This window comes from Bactrocera latifrons, unplaced genomic scaffold (assembly GCF_001853355.1).
Source record: "Bactrocera latifrons isolate USDA-ARS-PBARC rearing strain unplaced genomic scaffold, ASM185335v1 scaffold_385, whole genome shotgun sequence".
NCBI classification, from domain to species: Eukaryota; Metazoa; Arthropoda; class Insecta; order Diptera; family Tephritidae; genus Bactrocera; species Bactrocera latifrons.
The window spans coordinates 35,955-54,362 of record NW_017537029.1 but is presented as its reverse complement, the minus strand read 5'-3'; the positions used below and the strand labels follow the sequence as shown (position 1 = coordinate 54,362).

The window sequence follows — 18,408 nt, the reverse complement described above, 5'->3', positions numbered from 1 at the left end:
TCACAACCACGCCTGAAATCTCGATTATCACTTTATCATGCGAGAGTATAAAATGTTCGGTGACTCCCGAACTTAGCCCTTCCTTACTTGTTTTTTAATTGAAATCAATTTATACGAATTTATTTTAAGCATCTAAAAACTTCTTCTGCAAAAAAAAAAAACGTTTAGTAGCGGCTTTGAACTTCACAGACCAACAAGAAAATCAGTCTAGTAACAAATACGATCCAAATATCATAACTGTTTTTTTTTGTAAAAAAAAAAACAAAATAAATTTTGAAACATTTTCTTGAAATTAAAGGTAATGACTTCTTGGAATTAAACACCGTGTTTGTGGTTTTTTCCTTTCAGTTAAAGGAGAATTAATTTATGTATATCCACCACAATTCAATACAACAGCTTTATATTATTAAGTTTTCATTGACCTCCAATTTTTAGGGAACAATCTCAGTCAATAAGGTTGGATTAGGTTCAGACAGACAAAGGAGGTGTTCCAGTGTCCCTCTCATATCAACTACTCTGCACTTTCTGTAGGTATCGTGAACACTTATGCCCATCCGGCTCGCATGTGATACCAGTAGGTTGTGACCTGTCAAGAAGCCAACAGTCATTCAGCAGTCCTTTCGACACCGTGTGGGTAAGAAGTAAGTAATTTTTCCGAAGGGGCTCTTGCACATGATCTTGACGATCCTGCATGTACTTAAGGTATTCCATCTCGCCCTGGTCTGTCTGTCTGTCCTTTCGGAAACTTCGTTGTATATGCTTTTAGTAACTTTCATATTTCCTGTACTTGTTCGGAGAGACTTTCGTATTTCCTGTATTTATTCGGTATAAGTGAATAAGAAATAACAGCAGATATTTTTTAACACAGCAAAATATGTTTTGATTCTCATTATATATTGAGTAACTCTCGTGAAGTCACCGGTTGGCTTAAGTATGTTTTTATTCCAACTGTCAAAATTCTTTGAAATATTAACAGGTGAAATCGAATCGGTCCGTCATAACTACACAAGCTGTGATGCTGTTGCATGGCAAAGACTGTAGGCCCTTGGCGGTCATTCCTTTAGTCATTAGGATAATTTATCTGGTATTATTTACATTTATAAGATATCTCAATCAACTATAATGACTTATACTAGCATAACTTCAAATATGTACGCACAAGAATTAACAAGGTTTATAAAGATTTACTTATAAATTTAATTTAAAAGGTTTTTGGGCCCTTATTTTCAATTCTTCACACTAAAGCGGCCCTGTAAAATAACCCTGGAAGTATACATCTAGGAAAGTATGCGCCATGTACATATGTATGTTATTACGAACGTATAACATTCACTTTTAACTATTGTGCTACAATAACAATTCATAAGTCAATACACACACATTTACACAGTTTTGCAGATGCATAACTATCGTGTGTCCATGAATAGATACATACATAGTATGTATGAAGTTCTAGTCAAAATTTTATTTGCTTTTATAATAGCGAAAACAACATACATATATACATACATAAAAACGAAAATATGTAGGTACATGATTTTATCGAAAAATAAGCGCTTTTAATTAATTAAATATTTTTTCTTTCGAACTGGTATCGATTCTGTTCGCTGTTGTGTGAATCATAAGACGCTTGAAATCTCGATTTCGACCAGTTTTATTTTTCGTAAAACTGTTATTTAGTTAATTATGGCATGAGCAAACTCTTGAACTTTTAAAGCGCCGACTTGATATTACTGACGCGTTTTTATGGGTAGGTATGTACATACATAAATAATTATGGTATATACATATGTATATGTACATATAGTATATCATATATTTTGTATGTATGTATATGAACTTTTAAATTTTGTGGAGCGATATTTACAGTAATAGAATTTACAATACATTAAAAGCAATATATGTATATACCTATGTACATACACATACAATAACTACTAAAATTTACTTTAATTTACCTTCATATATTTAAACTTGATTTGCTACTTATAAAAATGGACGACAGATAGTTTTCAGAACAAAAATTACTTTTGCCATTTGAAGGCGTTAAGAAAAATACATACATACATATATACATATGTTTATCGAAATGTTTCTGAAAAAGTTACTGTCATATAAATTTCATGTTACATCTACATATGTATATAGAGCGCGTTGGATTCGGCAATTTTCTGCTCGCTCCCCCTTCTTTTAAAAAATGTTCTAAATAAAATCGGTATAAGGGAGTGTGTGGATCCCTCATTCAAGTGGTAAAGACGCTTGATATTCTGTTTTCACTTTGAAATGTTATATCCACTTACAAGGCAGAAAAAATGTGTTATTTTGTGATTTTTTCCTTTTAAGCGCCTTTTTATTTAATATACAAAAAACGGACTTTTACAGAGTTAAATAATAATCAATAATCGACGATTAATCTTGAAAAGTTTTGGATTTTCTTGAAAACGCTATTTTTTTGATGAATACACGTAATTATCGAAGGGTAGTCAAAACCTTGATTTTTGACAAAATGGCGAAAACTAAAAAAAGAAAAAATCTACACTTCAGTCTGATTTAAAAAATCGAAATTATTATCAATAAACGTATTCGTTGTTTTAGCTCTAATCGGTCAAGTCGTTTTGAAATGACAATGAACACGGACTTTCGAAAAGTAGTTCTCGGAAAAACGGGTCTAAAATTTATAAACTAAATAAGTGACGAAACAGAATTACCCTACATCATCGATAATGTATCAAAATTCGCAAAAAACACTTTTTTTACCTTAAAAAACTCCAAAATGCTGCCCAACTTCAAATTATCCCAATTGTTCTCGAATATACATATTTACAATCTTTACACATTATTATTTTATAACGGTCTCAAAAACATGTACACTATCAATTAATACGAAATAAAATTGAACGGAGTAATAAAGAATGCGAGTATACATATTATGATCAAATGTCAAGATACTGGCGCCTATGATGCGACTCTCTCATATACAAGTGAAAGGCCTAAGTTCGTTTCCGACGTTCAATCGTTCTAATAAGGCACAATAATATTATTTGTTGATTAGTAGAACTACCATGTTCAAAGTAGTCGATGGAAGCCTGTTGTCTTCTGGGGAGATTTGGATGACACAACAACCGACTGCCAGTTGGATTCATGTACTTTTCATTCATCTATTCTCTCATATTGCGGCAGAAAGAAATTTTTATTGCGTTTGATCAATTATAGTCCAATAAATAGAGAACGGTTGGGTGATATGATATGTCAAGAAAATTTAACAGTATTTGGTTACAAGGTTAGATATTTCTTGTTTGTGGCGCGTTCTCTCATCAGGCCAAACAGTTGACTGTCCATATACTATATACTACGTATATTACTTCTCACTGACCGTTCCTTTTTAGAGTGAACTCTGCCTTCTACGTCAGTTATTTATTTAGCGAAAAAATATAGTGTTTTAATTGTAATATAAATTAATCATTTTTAATTTCTTGAAAACTTTCTTCACATTAAATTGGAGCGAAAATAAACTAATCAACATTCTTAGAACATTTCAGAGTTGGCAAACCCAGGAAATAGTAGTGTAGAAATCATATTTTACAGATTAAAAATATATATACAATGTATGTGTGTATGAAAACTTGTAGACATGCATAGAAAAAATAAATAAATAAAAGTTATTACAAAAAGCTATCAATATAATTTTGATAATAGATTTTAAACTTACATGCATGTATTAAATCTTTGTCTTTTAAACCTTTTTTCATTCATTATTTATTTAGCTTGGTTTTTATTTTGTTTTCATTTCATTCAAACATTGCACATTGTATGACATAATCTCAACTGACTGACGATAACAGCTTCCAACATAATAATAGCAGCAACAACTGCCATCAAATCTGTACTTCACCCTGCTTCTAACCACTTTCATTAGCTTCGTTAGTTCCAGAGATTTTTCGACTTCTAAAGTGGTTACGGGCATATATGTATATAACATTCATAAAGGGTGATCCTTTTCGAGATTCCCTACTCAAAAAAATAAAATACACAGAAACTTCAAATTTAATGGGTTATCATTCCAATGAATATTATTTGTCATTTATTTTTTGAAGATTATCTCTTTCAAATGTTGGCCGCTGTTACGTGTCAGATGGTCCATCTGTTGAGTCCAATTATCGATGACTCGTTCGAGCATTTCGACTAGTAACTGGCCAATGTCACTCGTGATGTTTTGCTTCAAAGCCAGAAACGAATGTGGCACCGTCCTGTTGAAACCAAATGTCGCCGGGATCACGAGCTTTAATTTCAGTCATCAATTATTCGGTTATCATGGGGGTCGCCATAGACGGTTAAGTTCTCATCGGCATCATTTTTGAAGAAATATGAACCGATTATTCCAAATCACGTCTTTTTTTGGATGAGCTCATTAATCTTTTCAACTTGCTCTTCGCCCCAAATGCGGAAATTTTGCTTGTTTGCATACCGGTGTCGCGTATGCTGTTTCGGTTTTGTACGCTTTCAATTTAAGCTCTCGGCGTAAATTCGCGTACACTCTGACCTACAGCTACTATAATTTCTTCAGTGCGTGCTTGACGTGACCTATTTCTTTCAGTATTTAATGCTGCGTCTCTAGATGGGTGATGACGCTCAATAGGATGATTATTTTGACCATAAGTTGCGTTTGCGCGCGAAGCACATTTGTCACAGAACGTGAAAATAGTACACCTACTTGGATCACCCGTTATATGCCAAATCTGCGCAAGGATAGGTATGCCAATACATTATACCGTTTTATATACAAGCATTCGTATATAAAAATTATGAGTCTGCATTTGCAAGCAAATACATGGTGTTTCAATGTGAAAGTTTCCATTAATAAAAAATTGTTTTCTGTCAACAGAGAAATTATAGTAATTTTTTTAGATATTAAAATTAAAATATGGTTAAAAAATTTATTAAAAGTGTAGACTATATAGTGGCTCAATCTGAACAATTAGTTGTCGCCTTGCCTTGGAAAAATTGCCAAGTTGCGTGAAGATATCTTATCAAATAAAAACGTTGGCGATGCAAGGACTTGATTTTGATTGAGCAATTTGTATGACAAGTATAAATACAATCCAATAAATGGGCGAAATTTCAGATCGACAACTTAAAAACTGAGAGATTAGTTCGCGAACGGACAGTGAGACGGCTTTGGCAAAATCCACACAGCTCGTCACACTGATCAATTACACAATACATAGGCATACTTGATAATGACTCCGACGCTTCCTTCTGGTCTTTAAAAACTTCGGAACATTCCATGCCTTCGGCAGGGTATAATTATATATATTTTATAAATAAATCAAATATAATAGATATTTTACTTTTATAGAAAAAAAAAGTTATATAAACAATAGTCCTATTAGTGGACCCTATACATTAAGACTTGTTATCAAAAAGCACCAACGTCACTTCTTGGGTGACGACGTTGTACGCAGCATCAACTGCTACACACACATTCTCGCACATACATAAGCACTATATAAACGTGAGAATGTGAGTTATGCGTGGATAAATGGGGGTTTCCTCACTCTCGGCACACTTACGATACATACTCGTATTTGCACAATTACTCTTTATGCCAACAGGTTGGGAGTTACCATTGACTCATGGGCGCCAAATTACTCTTCTCCCTCCCCATTTACGTCAATCAATACTATAATAGGGTAGAGAGTCACTCGATGCTGAAATCTGTAAAGCAACACGACAATAGCATTTCTCCAGCAGTTTAGCTTTTATTTAATTTTTTTATGCGTTTGAACTGAGTTAAAAGCCGACAGCTGTGAGCAAATAACTGGAAACTGGAAGGGAAGATACATATGTATAAGAAATCAATGTTATTTTTGTAGTGCATTTTTTATAGACTTTGGTTTATAATGGGAAGCTTTTAGATTTTTTTAAAATTAAACTTTTTTCTTCGCCAAATAGTACTATTTTGTCTGCAATTCAATATTGAAGTGTATTGAAGAGCCTAGTGATATACAGACATCCAATCACTACATGGGAATCCCATCTTATCCGAGAGAACGGAGTCCATCACCTTTCCGGCCGATAGACAGACCTCCTTTAAAGCAAGTTCGACGGGTGAATCCACTATTTTCACTATTCATTAGTCTCTCGTTAGTATCCACATTATCCTTCAGAGTGCGTTGAAACTGTGGTCTCTTGGTTACGCACGTTAACCATCGAATAGTCATCTAGTAGAATACGACCTACATAGTCTATTGAAATGCCACAATGGCACAATCCCAGTACGGTGACGTACGTTGTAACGTTAATTTTCGCTGGTTGTGAAAGTGATTAATTAAGAACTACAATGGAAATAACAATTTTAGAGTTTGCTACCAAAGGGAGAGAATATACGACGATATTATCTTTGGTATTGAAAACAAAGATACGGCTCCAAGTAGTCATCTATAATAATGATGCAATCCAGCAGTGAGGACGTTTGCACTTTCTTACTATTTCTCTCTCTCTCCTATTTATGGTTCCTTCCTTGTTTTTTTATGAGAAATCTAAATTAAAGTCGACCCCGAATGATTTTATGCTGATTGGTGACAGCTATATGCTAGTCAGAACAAAAATTGATATAAACCAGCGATCGTCACATATCAAACATACATACATAAATATGTATTTTTCTAACACGAACTAAAGTATTTTAGAAGGTAATTCTTAACTTAGTTTCAAGAAAAAACATAAATTCATTTTTTTTGAAAGGTGTATCTAATTATTGGTACTTCATTGTCAAGATGAACCCCTATCCTAGCCTAACCGGATATTTATACAGGTATGTTCATATTCGCATAAAAATAATATAAACATGAGCTGAGTAGAGGTAAAAGGATAATAAATAATTCATGAATTTTGTGGGTTGATAGCCAACACTTTCTGAAAAATTATTGTAGTTGAGTAAAAAAATAAAATAAAATAAAATGAAGCTTCTGATGGTAAGAGCTTTTCACATCATCCTAGCTAAACGAAACTCTCTTAAAAAACTCAAAGCGAAGTTCTATGATATTAATTTACCATATAATGCCATACACAACGAGTACTCATATTCTAGCTGCAGTTGTAGGCTTCGATGTAAAATATCGACCTTTTCAAATGCAACGAAAAAACTGTCGCTTGACGAGGAAATTGTGGCGGATTTTCGCCGTATTGTCAATGAGAACGAAGCCAACAATAAATACAATTACAAATACAATTTACTCAACCGCCGGTTAAAAACTATATAGTCCTACATTCCTACGACAGTCAGGTATACGTAACTGAAACGCGGATTTTTTACCTGCCCAAAGACTGTCAACTGAGCATAATTCTATCGCTGCAACAACAACTATATCGTTCCAATATGATCGTCTGAGTCCTAATAAGACGCAGCTGAAGAAGCTATAAACCTGCCGGACTTCGGACATTTACAGAACGCGTTTCGGTGTCTTCTAAAGAACATGTGTAGAAAGTAACCTACCTCCTATATTAAATAAGGAAGTTTTCTCAGGCATCATGCTTGCAGTTATCCGCTTAGAGTGGATCTCGGAAGCTTTACCCACTCATCCCATTTGATCCGTCCCGTCGAAACAGCTCGTTTCCGTCTATCGTTAGAAGACAACTTATCTGAACGTTACCACCCAAACGGGGATAAGATAATCGTTATAAGCTTTTCCTGTAATACTTTCAGAAAATCAAACATGCAACCGATTCGGACACAACTATCTTTTGAGCAAAGCAGAAGCATTCTCGATAAAAAAAAATTTATTTTAGTTTATACGTTTTCTATGAAAACGCTTTAAGCGATCCGGAAATACTCTAATTTTTATTCATAATTTTTCAAATACCTACTTTTTCAAGTATTTTTGTCCAGTAAATTAAAGCGGAACAACCAAATAATTAGTTGAATTTCCATATAACAAAACTTGGAAATCACTTTAGCTTATTATTATTGGTCGAAAGCACAGTTACCTCGCTCTGACTTATAGATAATGTAAAAAGAAACAAGTAACCATATTTATTAAATGCTAAGTATTTTCATAAACATAAAGTTCCGTTTACTGCGCCAAAGACGCCGGTAAATTGAGTAGGGTATTTTGTCCACCTGGTAGGTATGCAACACCACGCGATCTCGATAGTTGATAAGCAATATCTTCAGCTGCTTCGATACGACGCAACTCTACTAAACCATCACCAGCTTCACCAAAGGCTTTAGCCAAAAGATCAGCAGCCGAAGCATCACCCTCAGCAGAAATAATGGAAGCCAATTTTTGTTGTTCAGCCTTTTCTACGACGAAACGTGCCTTTTCGGCCTCCTGTTGTGCAACTTGTTTCATTTCTACAGCCTGAGTGAATTCACGGCCAAAGGTCAAATGTGTGAGAGAGATATCATCAAGAATGAAACCGAACTGTTTGGCACGCTCAGTAAGTTCTTCTGATACACGTTGAGATACCATCTAAATAAGATATGAAGTAAACTAATATTAAGAAATTAAACATTATATCAGTACACATACCTCACGTTGGGTAATCAATTCACCAGCGTCGAATTGAGCCACAACCGCCTTGAGCACCTCAGGGGCAATAGATGGCAGCACCCTTTCGTCGTAATCTTGACCAAGAATCGTGTAAATTTTAGGCAATTGGTCGGGAATTGGACGGTAGAGGATACGTAATGTAATGTTTACATTTTGTAAATCCTTACTGCCCGTGATGACGGGTACATTTCTTGGCTGTGAGCGAATGTCATATATGATGGGTCTTTGTACCCATGGAATGAAGAAATGTGTGCCTTCACCTACAACATCTTGTTGCACGCCGGTAAAACGATCAAATATGACAGCACGGTGTCCACCATCAACATTATATAACGCTGAATTCACAACTCCGCCTAGGACAGCAACACCAAGGCCTAATTGACCAATACGATTGAAAAATTGCGCAGCCATTATTTTCAGACTTATTTAACCTGTGGAAAATTCAACACTTCAAAAATTTTAGTGCAAAGGAATATTGTGTATATTTCACAACTTTTTAGGTTAGAAAATAATGTTTGCTTGAAAACACTGCTATATATATAAAATTTCATGTAAATATAATCATAAACGGAGAACTACTTGTATTGCCAGTTATTTTCGATGAAAACAACGTATTTAATTACCTATTATCAATATTATTATAAAATCAAAACGGTCTTTGTACGAAAATATTCACATGCGATTGATGAAGATGGTCTAACTGAATAGTTTTCCCATTACAAAATCGATTTATTAATCGAACTGATGGGTAATGGGCAGCACTTGTAGTTGTTTGACAACAATTTGTCAATTGTAACAGCTTAAAATATAATTAAAAAGATATAATACAAAATGTTTACAGTTAAATCTTGAAGGATAAACGGTAAATCCTATAACAATAATAGCGGAGTAAACAAATTAAGATATAAATAGATACTATTTGTATTGATGATGACCCCAAAAAAACACGATAAACCACAAAAAATATTGTTAATTAAATTGTCACCTGATAGACTAAATTAGAATTGAATTAAAAATAATAAAATGTTTCAAAATAACATACATAAGTCTAATAGGCCTTTTTCGTGACTCAATCAAATAAAAAATAATAATGGAGACTTCCCTAATTCTATCGTTCTTGCTTCTAATTATCCATGGATAACAAAACTCTCAGTCCGAATTGATTGGACAATTTAAAATATTATATTAATGCATTAGATACATATAGAAAACATTTTTTTATTTATATACATATATATAGGGATTTTTGAGAATATCATCATATATATAAATCTACTTCGATGGATCGCGTATAACATGATCGCCAAAGCTTTTAAATATATTAAATTCTAAGCTGCAAGGCGTTGCAAGCGAGGGGGTTCATTCTTTTATAACCACATTTCAGTAGCTAAAGCTACATTGACACGCACGGATTCACGTCATGACAGCACGTCCGGTGACTTTGGGCATCTTTTTATTGGTCGAATCTTCAAGTTCCTTAGCTTTGTAGTAATGTGGTGCCACTTCTAACAACCACTTGCTGTCAATTTCGATCACTTGCCGCATGTACTCCTTTGTGGTAAATACGAGTTCATGGTAAAGTACCCATCTGGGCAGTTCTTCAAAAAGCGAAGAATTCGGATGGATCAATACCGTTTGATTGTGTTTAATAGTCTTATAATTACCACTTTTTGATAATTTCGCAACATGATAAAAATATCCAGCTGTGACGGCTTTCCTTACATTTACCGTCTCAGGCATGCATGAGACCATATCAATTTCTACACGCTGCATTAAACCCACGAGTTGCTCACGTACGTCACGTGCTCTTTTCATAGATCTATACTGTATAAAGTTCTCGTAACACCACTGTGTGCTATAATCCGTATCAACCCACTGATTGTAAACCTGCAACAAACTCAAATGATCACCATGCATGTGATTAAAATTCTTTCGAGCTGTATCCGCATGTATAATTTTATCTTTTGGTCGGTAGAAGATTGCGCTATTCACAGAAAGCATCGCTGCAATAGAAACCAATTCTTCCGAGCATTTGTATCTGTAATAAAGATTATTGATAAAATTACGAATAAAAACATACAATTTTATTTTACTTACTTTTCACTTGCTAATAACATTTTTCCCATCATTGGATCAACCGGAAACTCTGCCATGCGTCTACCCAACTTTGTCAATTCTCCATGATGATTTAACGCACCCAAGGCATACAGCTGTTCCAAAGCTAGGACCAAGGTCTCATGCGGTGGGGGATCTAAGAAGTCAAAGTGTATGAGATCGTTTATACCGAGAGCTTTCAGCATAAGCACGGCATTGCCAAGGTTAATACGCTGAATCTCAGGTACAGTGTTGTCCTCTAGTTCGTGTTTGTAAGCCCAAGCGGTATAAAGCCGGAAACACTTTCCTGGAGCTGTACGTCCAGCACGGCCTGCGCGTTGATTCGCTGACGCCTTTGAAATTGGCACAACCATTAAAGATTCCATGCCAGTGCGTGAATTGAAATTATTTTGCTTCGCGAATCCAGGATCTATCACGTAAATTATATTGTCAATTGTTAACGAAGTCTCCGCTATATTTGTTGCCAATACAACCTTTCTGGCATTGGGTGGTGTAGGTTCAAAAATTTTTGCCTGCATATCACTTGGCAAATTAGCATAAACTGGTATAATAACAAGCTCTCGTATCTTCGAACCTAGTCGTTTTACACGATCTTGTAAAACTTCCTGACATGTTTCTATCTCATCTTGCCCCGTAAGAAATACCAAAATATCTCCAAGTGGCTGTGTGGCATGTATTTGTAAAACTGAAACGCAACACGCATCAATATAGTCAGCTTCTGGTGCTTTCGTATAAAATATATCCACCTTAAAATAGATATGTACATAAAAATAATTACAAGTGAATTTTTGCAATAATAAGGCAAATAGTACCGGATAACGACGTCCAGGAATGCGAAAAATTGGCGCATCATCGAAAAATTTAGAAAACTTATCAGCATCTAACGTTGCGCTGGATATAAGTAGCTTCAGTTCCGGTCGAAAACGTGCTATATCTTTGACAAGTCCGAATAATATATCTGTATGTAAGGTACGTTCGTGAGCTTCGTCAATGATCATAACACTGTAGGACGCCAGATCCGGTTCTGATAAGAACTCTCTGTGTAAAGTACCATCGGTCATGTACTTGAGTACAGTACGTTCTAAAGGAAAACGATTTAAAAAACTGATAACAGTAAACAAATAAAAATAAATAAATAAATATAAGCAAACTTTTTATACCTGAAGTACAATCTTCGAACCGAATACTATAACCAACTTCATTTCCTAATTTAACTCCCATTTCTTCAGCAACACGTGCCGCTACAGACATAGCAGCCACACGTCTAGGCTGCGTGCAACCAATTTTCTTATTATCTTTGGTGAAGCCAGCTTCTACCAAGTACTGTGGAATTTGTGTTGTTTTACCGGAACCAGTTTCACCCTCTATAATTAGAATCTATAAAGGAAAAAAAGCTGTAAAATTTAATTAAAATAATAATTTTATGTTAATAATTTGTATATACCTGGTGTTCTTTCACAGCTTCTATTAAATCTTCTTTGAATGGATAAACTGGTAAGGACTTTTGTGTTTCCTCTATTGTCATACGCTTCCTCTCTGCCTCAGAAATTTCGGACTTTTTTGAAGAGTCCTCTTTCGAACCATCCATTGTGAGAGCTTGTATGAACTCAATTTGATCTTCAAGTAGAAGTTCATATTCTTCTTTCATTTTTGCATCTTTCGAACCAAATTGGAAACGTGCAGATGCTAACTGTTCAGCTTCCCATTTTTTCTGTTCCGAATTAGGTTGTTTTTCCAGCTCATCAACTTCCACATATTCCTCTAAAAATATTCAGGGATATTAAACAGTGCATACAAATGAAGCACATGCAATAGTTTACCTTTTTCGCCCTTTTTTAGGTTTTGTGGTATATGATATCGCTGGATTCGCTCCAATTCTCGCGCTTTTTCATGTTCCTTTGCAATTTGTAACAACTGCTTCTTGTATTCACGTTCCTCTCGTTCTCTTGCAGTCAAACTAAAATAAGTGAACAATTGATTCTAAACTTGCATTAAAACTTATAATTTCAAGGCTTACATCTTTTCGTCAAACAAATATTCATCATCCAGTATATCTGCCTCAAGTTCAGCCACTTTATCATCCTTTCGTTTTTCAAGATACTTTCGACGAGATTGCACTCGTAACTGTGGTAGAATTTTATCCCGATCTTCGTGCTCAAGCTTCAGTCGCTTAGCAGCTTCTTCAATAGCTTTACGGCTAGCACTAGATTCCAATACCTTTCGCACTTTGCCCTCATCGCGTTTCTTAAGTCTCTCAGTAAATTCATCACGCTCTTTAAGATCTTTTAAACGGCCTTCTTCCTCACTGTCCAATTCTTCGGAACTTGAGTTAGCAGCCCTTTTGCTGGCTTTTGACATGATGAATTTCTAGGAAATTACACTTCAACCACGAATTATATTGTATGTAGCTCTAATATTATTAGTTTTTATTGATAGTAATGATTTTTAATAAATAATCTAATGTTGTGTTTATTTAAATTATATGTTAGAATAGTTCTTGGAGATGATACGATAAGCTTGCGTTAAACCGATTAATTGTTTTTCGATGTCGTATGAGAATCAATCTTTGGAAAGTAATATTACCAACAAGCCATCGTCAAATCATATGTTTTTAGGTGTAACTTTCAAAATTAAAAACAAATTTATTTAGTCCCTTTATTGTCAATTTTAAGACAATAAATAAATTACATGTAAACCATTGTTTTTTTTGTAACGATTTTGCAAATTTTGCGGTTGCTTGGCTTTATAGCATTCTTTGTCACTATGGTTTTTAATTTAATTTTTGTCCATTTTTTAGTAATGTCAAATTCCTTTTCTTCATGTCAATCACCATATCACCATTTCTTTAAATTCTTGACTCTTAACGAATATTAACTATTCGGATTTAAATTATGCCAAATTGATTGAGGTGTTTTTTTTTAATAGGTGGCAGCATTTAACGAAACGTGTCCAGTGGTTTACATTCATATTTTTGGTGCATTCGTAATTTTCTGATTCAATCTTTTGCATTTATTACAATGGCAACTAAAAGTTCCGAAACTCCTTCCATTGGTGAGATTAAACGATTAAATAAGTACACATCAATTAATTTGTTGCATTTGTAACTATAGATGGAATTTATACATCTGAAAAATCTGGTAGTGATGAAAATGGTAAAGGTACACAAGACAATCCCTACAAAACAATTTTGCAGGCTATGCGTCATGCAAAGATTGAACCATTTCCCACAATATACGTAGATAGTAAAGATCCAAAAGCTGAAATCCCATATGAAGTTGCTGCCAAATCCCAGCTGAAGAAAATCCAGAAGATTTTTGCACGCGAAGGTTATAAGAATGCCGACAAACAACAGCGTGAAGCCGAAGATGCTGAAAAGCGAATGCAAAACTTGGAAGATGCACGCAAAATTAAAATCGAGGAGGATCCAAGCTTACCCGCTGCACGTAGAATACGCATAAGTCACGGTGAGGAATATCGCGGTGAACGTATTAAGATTTATGGATGGGTTCATCGTTTGCGTCGCCAGGGTAAGGGATTAATTTTCATAACCCTAAGAGATGGCACAGGATTTTTGCAGTGCGTACTCACTAATCGGCTATGTCAAACTTATGAAGCACTTGTGTTAAGTACTGAGAGTTCAGTGCTCCTGTATGGTGTATTGAAGCCGGTACCTGATGGCAAAATGGTAAGAAAAATAAATACTACTAAATTGAATTACAATAGTTATTAGTTAAAATAATTTTTAGGCACCAGGTGGTCATGAATTGCATGTAGATTATTGGGAATTAATAGGTTTGGCACCAGCAGGTGGGGCTGAAAATATTCTTAATGAAGAAGCACATCCTGACGTTCAACTGGACAATCGCCATATTATGATACGTGGTGAAAATACTTCAAAAATCTTGAAAATAAGATCAGTTGTTATGCAAGCTTTCCGTTCGCACTTCTTTGATCGGGGTTATAATGAAGTCAATCCACCAACTCTGGTACAGACACAGGTCGAAGGAGGGTCAACACTTTTCAAATTGCAATATTTTGGGTGAGTTTTGAATAAGCTTTAAAATATTTTGTATTGCGAGGCTTTCGATAAGGTTTGTGAATTAATTTAATTCGCATATAAATCAACAAAGTTTTTCGGGCATAAAAAGTAAACAAGTTCACTCAATTATTTTTTTTTTTAATGAATTATTTGTACTATACCTTTAACTCAACTTGACTTTTTAAAATAACCACGAACACTTATAAATCCATAATTTCAGCGAAGAGGCCTACTTAACTCAAAGTTCTCAGCTGTATTTGGAGACTTGTCTGCCAGCACTTGGCGATGTATTCACTGTTGCCCAGAGTTACCGCGCAGAACAAAGTAGAACGCGTCGTCATTTGGCCGAATATACACACATAGAAGCCGAAAGTCCCTTTATTACCTTTGATGATCTGTTAGACCGTTTGGAGGATTTAGTGTGCGATGTGGTTGATCGTATTTTAAAATCACCGTGGGGCTCCATCGTTCATGAACTTAACCCGGAATTTAAACCGCCCAAAAAACCTTTCCGTCGCATGAATTATGCAGATGCCATCAAATGGTTAAAGGATAACAACGTAACTAAGGACGATGGCACATTCTACGAATATGGCGAGGTATGCTAACAGTATACAAAGTTATTGGGTTACAACATTTACTGATGCTGAATTATTTATATTCTACATAGGATATACCAGAGGCGCCCGAGCGTAAAATGACTGATACCATAAATGAACCAATTATGTTATGCCGCTTTCCACTTGCTATAAAATCTTTCTATATGGCAAGATGTCCCGAAGATAGCAACTTAACGGAGAGTGTTGATGTACTTTTACCGAATGTTGGTGAAATTGTTGGCGGCTCCATGAGGATTTATAACCATGAGGAGCTGCTTGAAGGTTATAAACGCGAGGGCATTGACCCAACTCCATATTACTGGTATACTGATCAACGTATATATGGCACACAACCGCATGGTGGATACGGTCTCGGCTTGGAACGTTTCCTTTGCTGGTTACTCAATCGCTATCATATTCGCGAAGTTTGTTTGTATCCACGTTTCCTTGATCGTTGCAAACCTTAAATGACACGACGTTCTCGACGAATAAAAACACATATTAAAGCTTGCATTTACCTAAATAATATGGTGAAACGCATTCATTTATTTGCATTTAGTAAGATTACGCAAAATAAGATTTACTCGTCGAAAATTTCTCTACAAAGATCGCTATTGTCCTCATCAAATGTTACGTCGCCCTCAGCATCTGCATCCTCCTACAACACAAAACAAAACTTGTAAAATTTAAAATTATTGCCATATAATATTTAGCGCACCGCATTATCTACTGAGTCCAGTTCAGCATGTATCTGACCTTTGCGATAATGATTTCGTAATAATTCTTTAATGCAATTACTCATTATCTGACGAACTTGCATGTCAAATCCTGTAGGTAGCCAGCCCGTTTTCTCATTACATATTGCACCAGTGCGCGGTGACGGTATCTTCTCGATCATTTCTTGAATTTTCGGCATATGTAAATCACAATACTAAAAATATAATTATTTCAAAATGTTACGAACATGTATGAGTATATGTATCAGCAAATAAACGTATAACGCTTACTCTTAAAATACATTGCCGAGAGCGTGGTAATTTATTTTCTTCGAAGTATGGATAATTTATATCTTGCACCAATTCGCTAAGTTCGTATGGACTCTCATTTTGCTTTTTCAGTTGATCCTTCCTGTTTGCCACCTATTTGGAAATAATATGTTGTTTATTATTACATATCTTGAATTTGCAAAAAAAATTACTTACGAATTCGGACATACCAGAACGGAATCGTAGTCGATAGTCAAATGTTTGGTAATAACGACTCTTGAAATCTTTACGCGGATCATAACCATAACGCACGTATAGTGTACGCCATGGTCCAGTCGAAAAGTAGTAAGACAGGGATGGTACTATGCATTTAAGTTTTTCATGAGATACACCAGATTCGTAGAGCAGCCCAATACGTGTCCAAATTGGGCATTCCTCAAATAACTACACACATATTGCATATAATAGAAAAAAATTATATATAAAAAATTTTACTTTGTTATAATATAAAGGATTTAATACAAGAAGTTGATTTTGGTAGATCAGTTGGTTTGGCGGCTATATGATATAGTGCTCTGATCTGAAACATTTCTCGGAGAATGTAACATGTTTAAAATTTCAGATCGATTTGTCAAAAACTGAGAAAATAAGTAGTTTACGCAAACAGACAGACTCTGCTGGACACGCTGATCATTTACACACATATATATGTGTTTCACGGAGTTTTTGATATATTTGTAAGAATAATCTTGTCTGCAGTCTACTTACACTTTTCACTTTCTGAAGTTGTTCATCCGATACATATTTGATACGCATTCGTTTAACAGTTTGTAAATCTGGACGTTCCGGAAAAACATCTGTCATACTGAATGGCACTATGTCGCGACTGTCATATGTAGATTTCTGTATCACACCCAGCACATCATTTTGACCGTCATCTTGTTGATCACCTCGAAATATTGTCGAATTGGTAGTGTCGACTCGTGCAAAAATTTGTGGCAAACTCACCAAAGGCAAATCTGTTTGTCTAAGGATATTGAATGATTTTTTACTATAAACTAAATACACTACGTGTTTTATTTGAGCTTACGCAAAATAATCTGTATCCGTAATGGATTGAGGAAGCAGGGTCGATAAATTAAAATTTAAGTTTGAATCATTTGGCTGCTTATACAAAGGCAGGAATTGAAAGTCACATAAGCCTAAAAGCATAAATTCGAATTATTTTAATATGGTAAATCTGTAACCACAAGTAATGTAATAAATTAAGTTTTTGTAAACACTAACACTTTGTGAGCTTAATATTAAAAGGATACATAAAAATTAAAAGTACTATCAAGTAAAATAAATTGAAAAATGTATATAAATATGTAACACTTACTGTTAAAAGTAAAAGTTCGTTTGCAGTGCCCAAGTATGCACAAGCGATATTCAGCAGGTGAGCTACGGTTCTTTTTGGAGCGTCGTACTTTCACAGAAATTAGCAAACCCGCGCTTTGAACAGCATCGCCACCGGTAACTTTGTTGTACGGATTCTTCGGGTGAAAACGAAGCTCTAAGCGTTTCTGTTCATACCCCAAAGACTTTGAAGAATTCAACAATATTAGAAAATTTTATATTGCTGCATAAATTAGTAATGGTATTATGATGAAGCTAACCCTACAAATTTATATCGCTATTCACAAAAACACCCACCTGGGAAATGTTAATTATCCCGCCTAGTGTCTCCACCATTTTTTCCACATTCACCACTTTCGCTGGGTACTCAATTACCTCCAATTCCTTGTTCGAAGAAAAATTTACTTGCTTTGTGGTCATCGTGAAAATATTTTGTTTACATGTCTTTATACGGATGGGATATGAAACTGTTTACAAATTTTCGATACTGAGAATTTTCGATAATGAGATACTTTTTGTTGGTATCGGTTCTTCTCATATCGATATGGAAGGCTATTTACACAGTGCCAGGTCACACAGGAACACTTTTGTCTTCCAAAACAACTTTTTGCGGGTGAGCGGACGAAGAAGAAAAACGAAATGACCATGTTTCTAGTATTTGAATAACAATTTGTGTTTTTGTTCGCTGCTTTACAACTCGGCTTTACTTTTCATTTTGA

At 34.9% G+C, this 18,408-nt stretch overlaps 4 protein-coding genes across 6 annotated transcripts; 1 reads left to right on the top strand and 3 right to left on the bottom strand.

The window, feature by feature from the left end:
- Positions 1-7,911: 7,911 nt before the first annotated feature.
- Positions 7,912-9,263, bottom strand: LOC108972192 (protein l(2)37Cc). Of its 2 annotated transcripts, none has more exons than XM_018938709.1 (3): positions 9,176-9,263; positions 8,532-9,000; positions 7,912-8,471 (listed from the first exon to the last, which is right to left on the bottom strand). In XM_018938709.1, exons 2-3 carry the CDS (start codon positions 8,961-8,963, stop codon positions 8,073-8,075), a joined length of 831 nt encoding a protein of 276 aa, XP_018794254.1. In that variant the 5' UTR covers positions 8,964-9,000; positions 9,176-9,263; the 3' UTR covers positions 7,912-8,072. The 2 variants fall into 2 exon arrangements, with proteins under 2 accessions (XP_018794254.1, XP_018794253.1); XM_018938708.1 differs by having other exon boundaries at positions 8,532-8,983; positions 9,176-9,258.
- Positions 9,264-9,798: 535 nt separating this feature from the next.
- On the bottom strand, positions 9,799-13,150 carry LOC108972201 (putative pre-mRNA-splicing factor ATP-dependent RNA helicase DHX16). 2 transcript variants are annotated; one of them, XM_018938720.1, is made up of 8 exons: positions 12,685-13,150; positions 12,488-12,624; positions 12,112-12,428; positions 11,828-12,044; positions 11,480-11,748; positions 10,650-11,413; positions 10,217-10,590; positions 9,799-10,150 (listed from the first exon to the last, which is right to left on the bottom strand). In XM_018938720.1, the coding sequence occupies exons 1-8, from the start codon at positions 13,023-13,025 to the stop codon at positions 9,966-9,968; spliced, it is 2,604 nt and encodes an 867-aa protein (XP_018794265.1). In that variant the 5' UTR covers positions 13,026-13,150; the 3' UTR covers positions 9,799-9,965. The 2 variants fall into 2 exon arrangements, with proteins under 2 accessions (XP_018794265.1, XP_018794264.1); XM_018938719.1 differs by having other exon boundaries at positions 9,799-10,590.
- Positions 13,151-13,589: 439 nt separating this feature from the next.
- On the top strand, positions 13,590-16,322 carry LOC108972199 (asparagine--tRNA ligase, cytoplasmic). Its single transcript, XM_018938717.1, has 5 exons — positions 13,590-13,718; positions 13,778-14,352; positions 14,414-14,706; positions 14,927-15,305; positions 15,377-16,322. The coding sequence occupies exons 1-5, from the start codon at positions 13,685-13,687 to the stop codon at positions 15,770-15,772; spliced, it is 1,677 nt and encodes a 558-aa protein (XP_018794262.1). The 5' UTR covers positions 13,590-13,684; the 3' UTR covers positions 15,773-16,322.
- LOC108972200 (general transcription factor 3C polypeptide 5) lies at positions 15,807-18,149 on the bottom strand. Its single transcript, XM_018938718.1, has 8 exons — positions 17,987-18,149; positions 17,673-17,874; positions 17,382-17,493; positions 17,060-17,318; positions 16,508-16,735; positions 16,313-16,444; positions 16,024-16,236; positions 15,807-15,963 (listed from the first exon to the last, which is right to left on the bottom strand). Exons 1-8 carry the CDS (start codon positions 18,107-18,109, stop codon positions 15,886-15,888), a joined length of 1,347 nt encoding a protein of 448 aa, XP_018794263.1. The 5' UTR covers positions 18,110-18,149; the 3' UTR covers positions 15,807-15,885.
- Between the last annotated feature and the right edge of the window lie 259 nt (positions 18,150-18,408).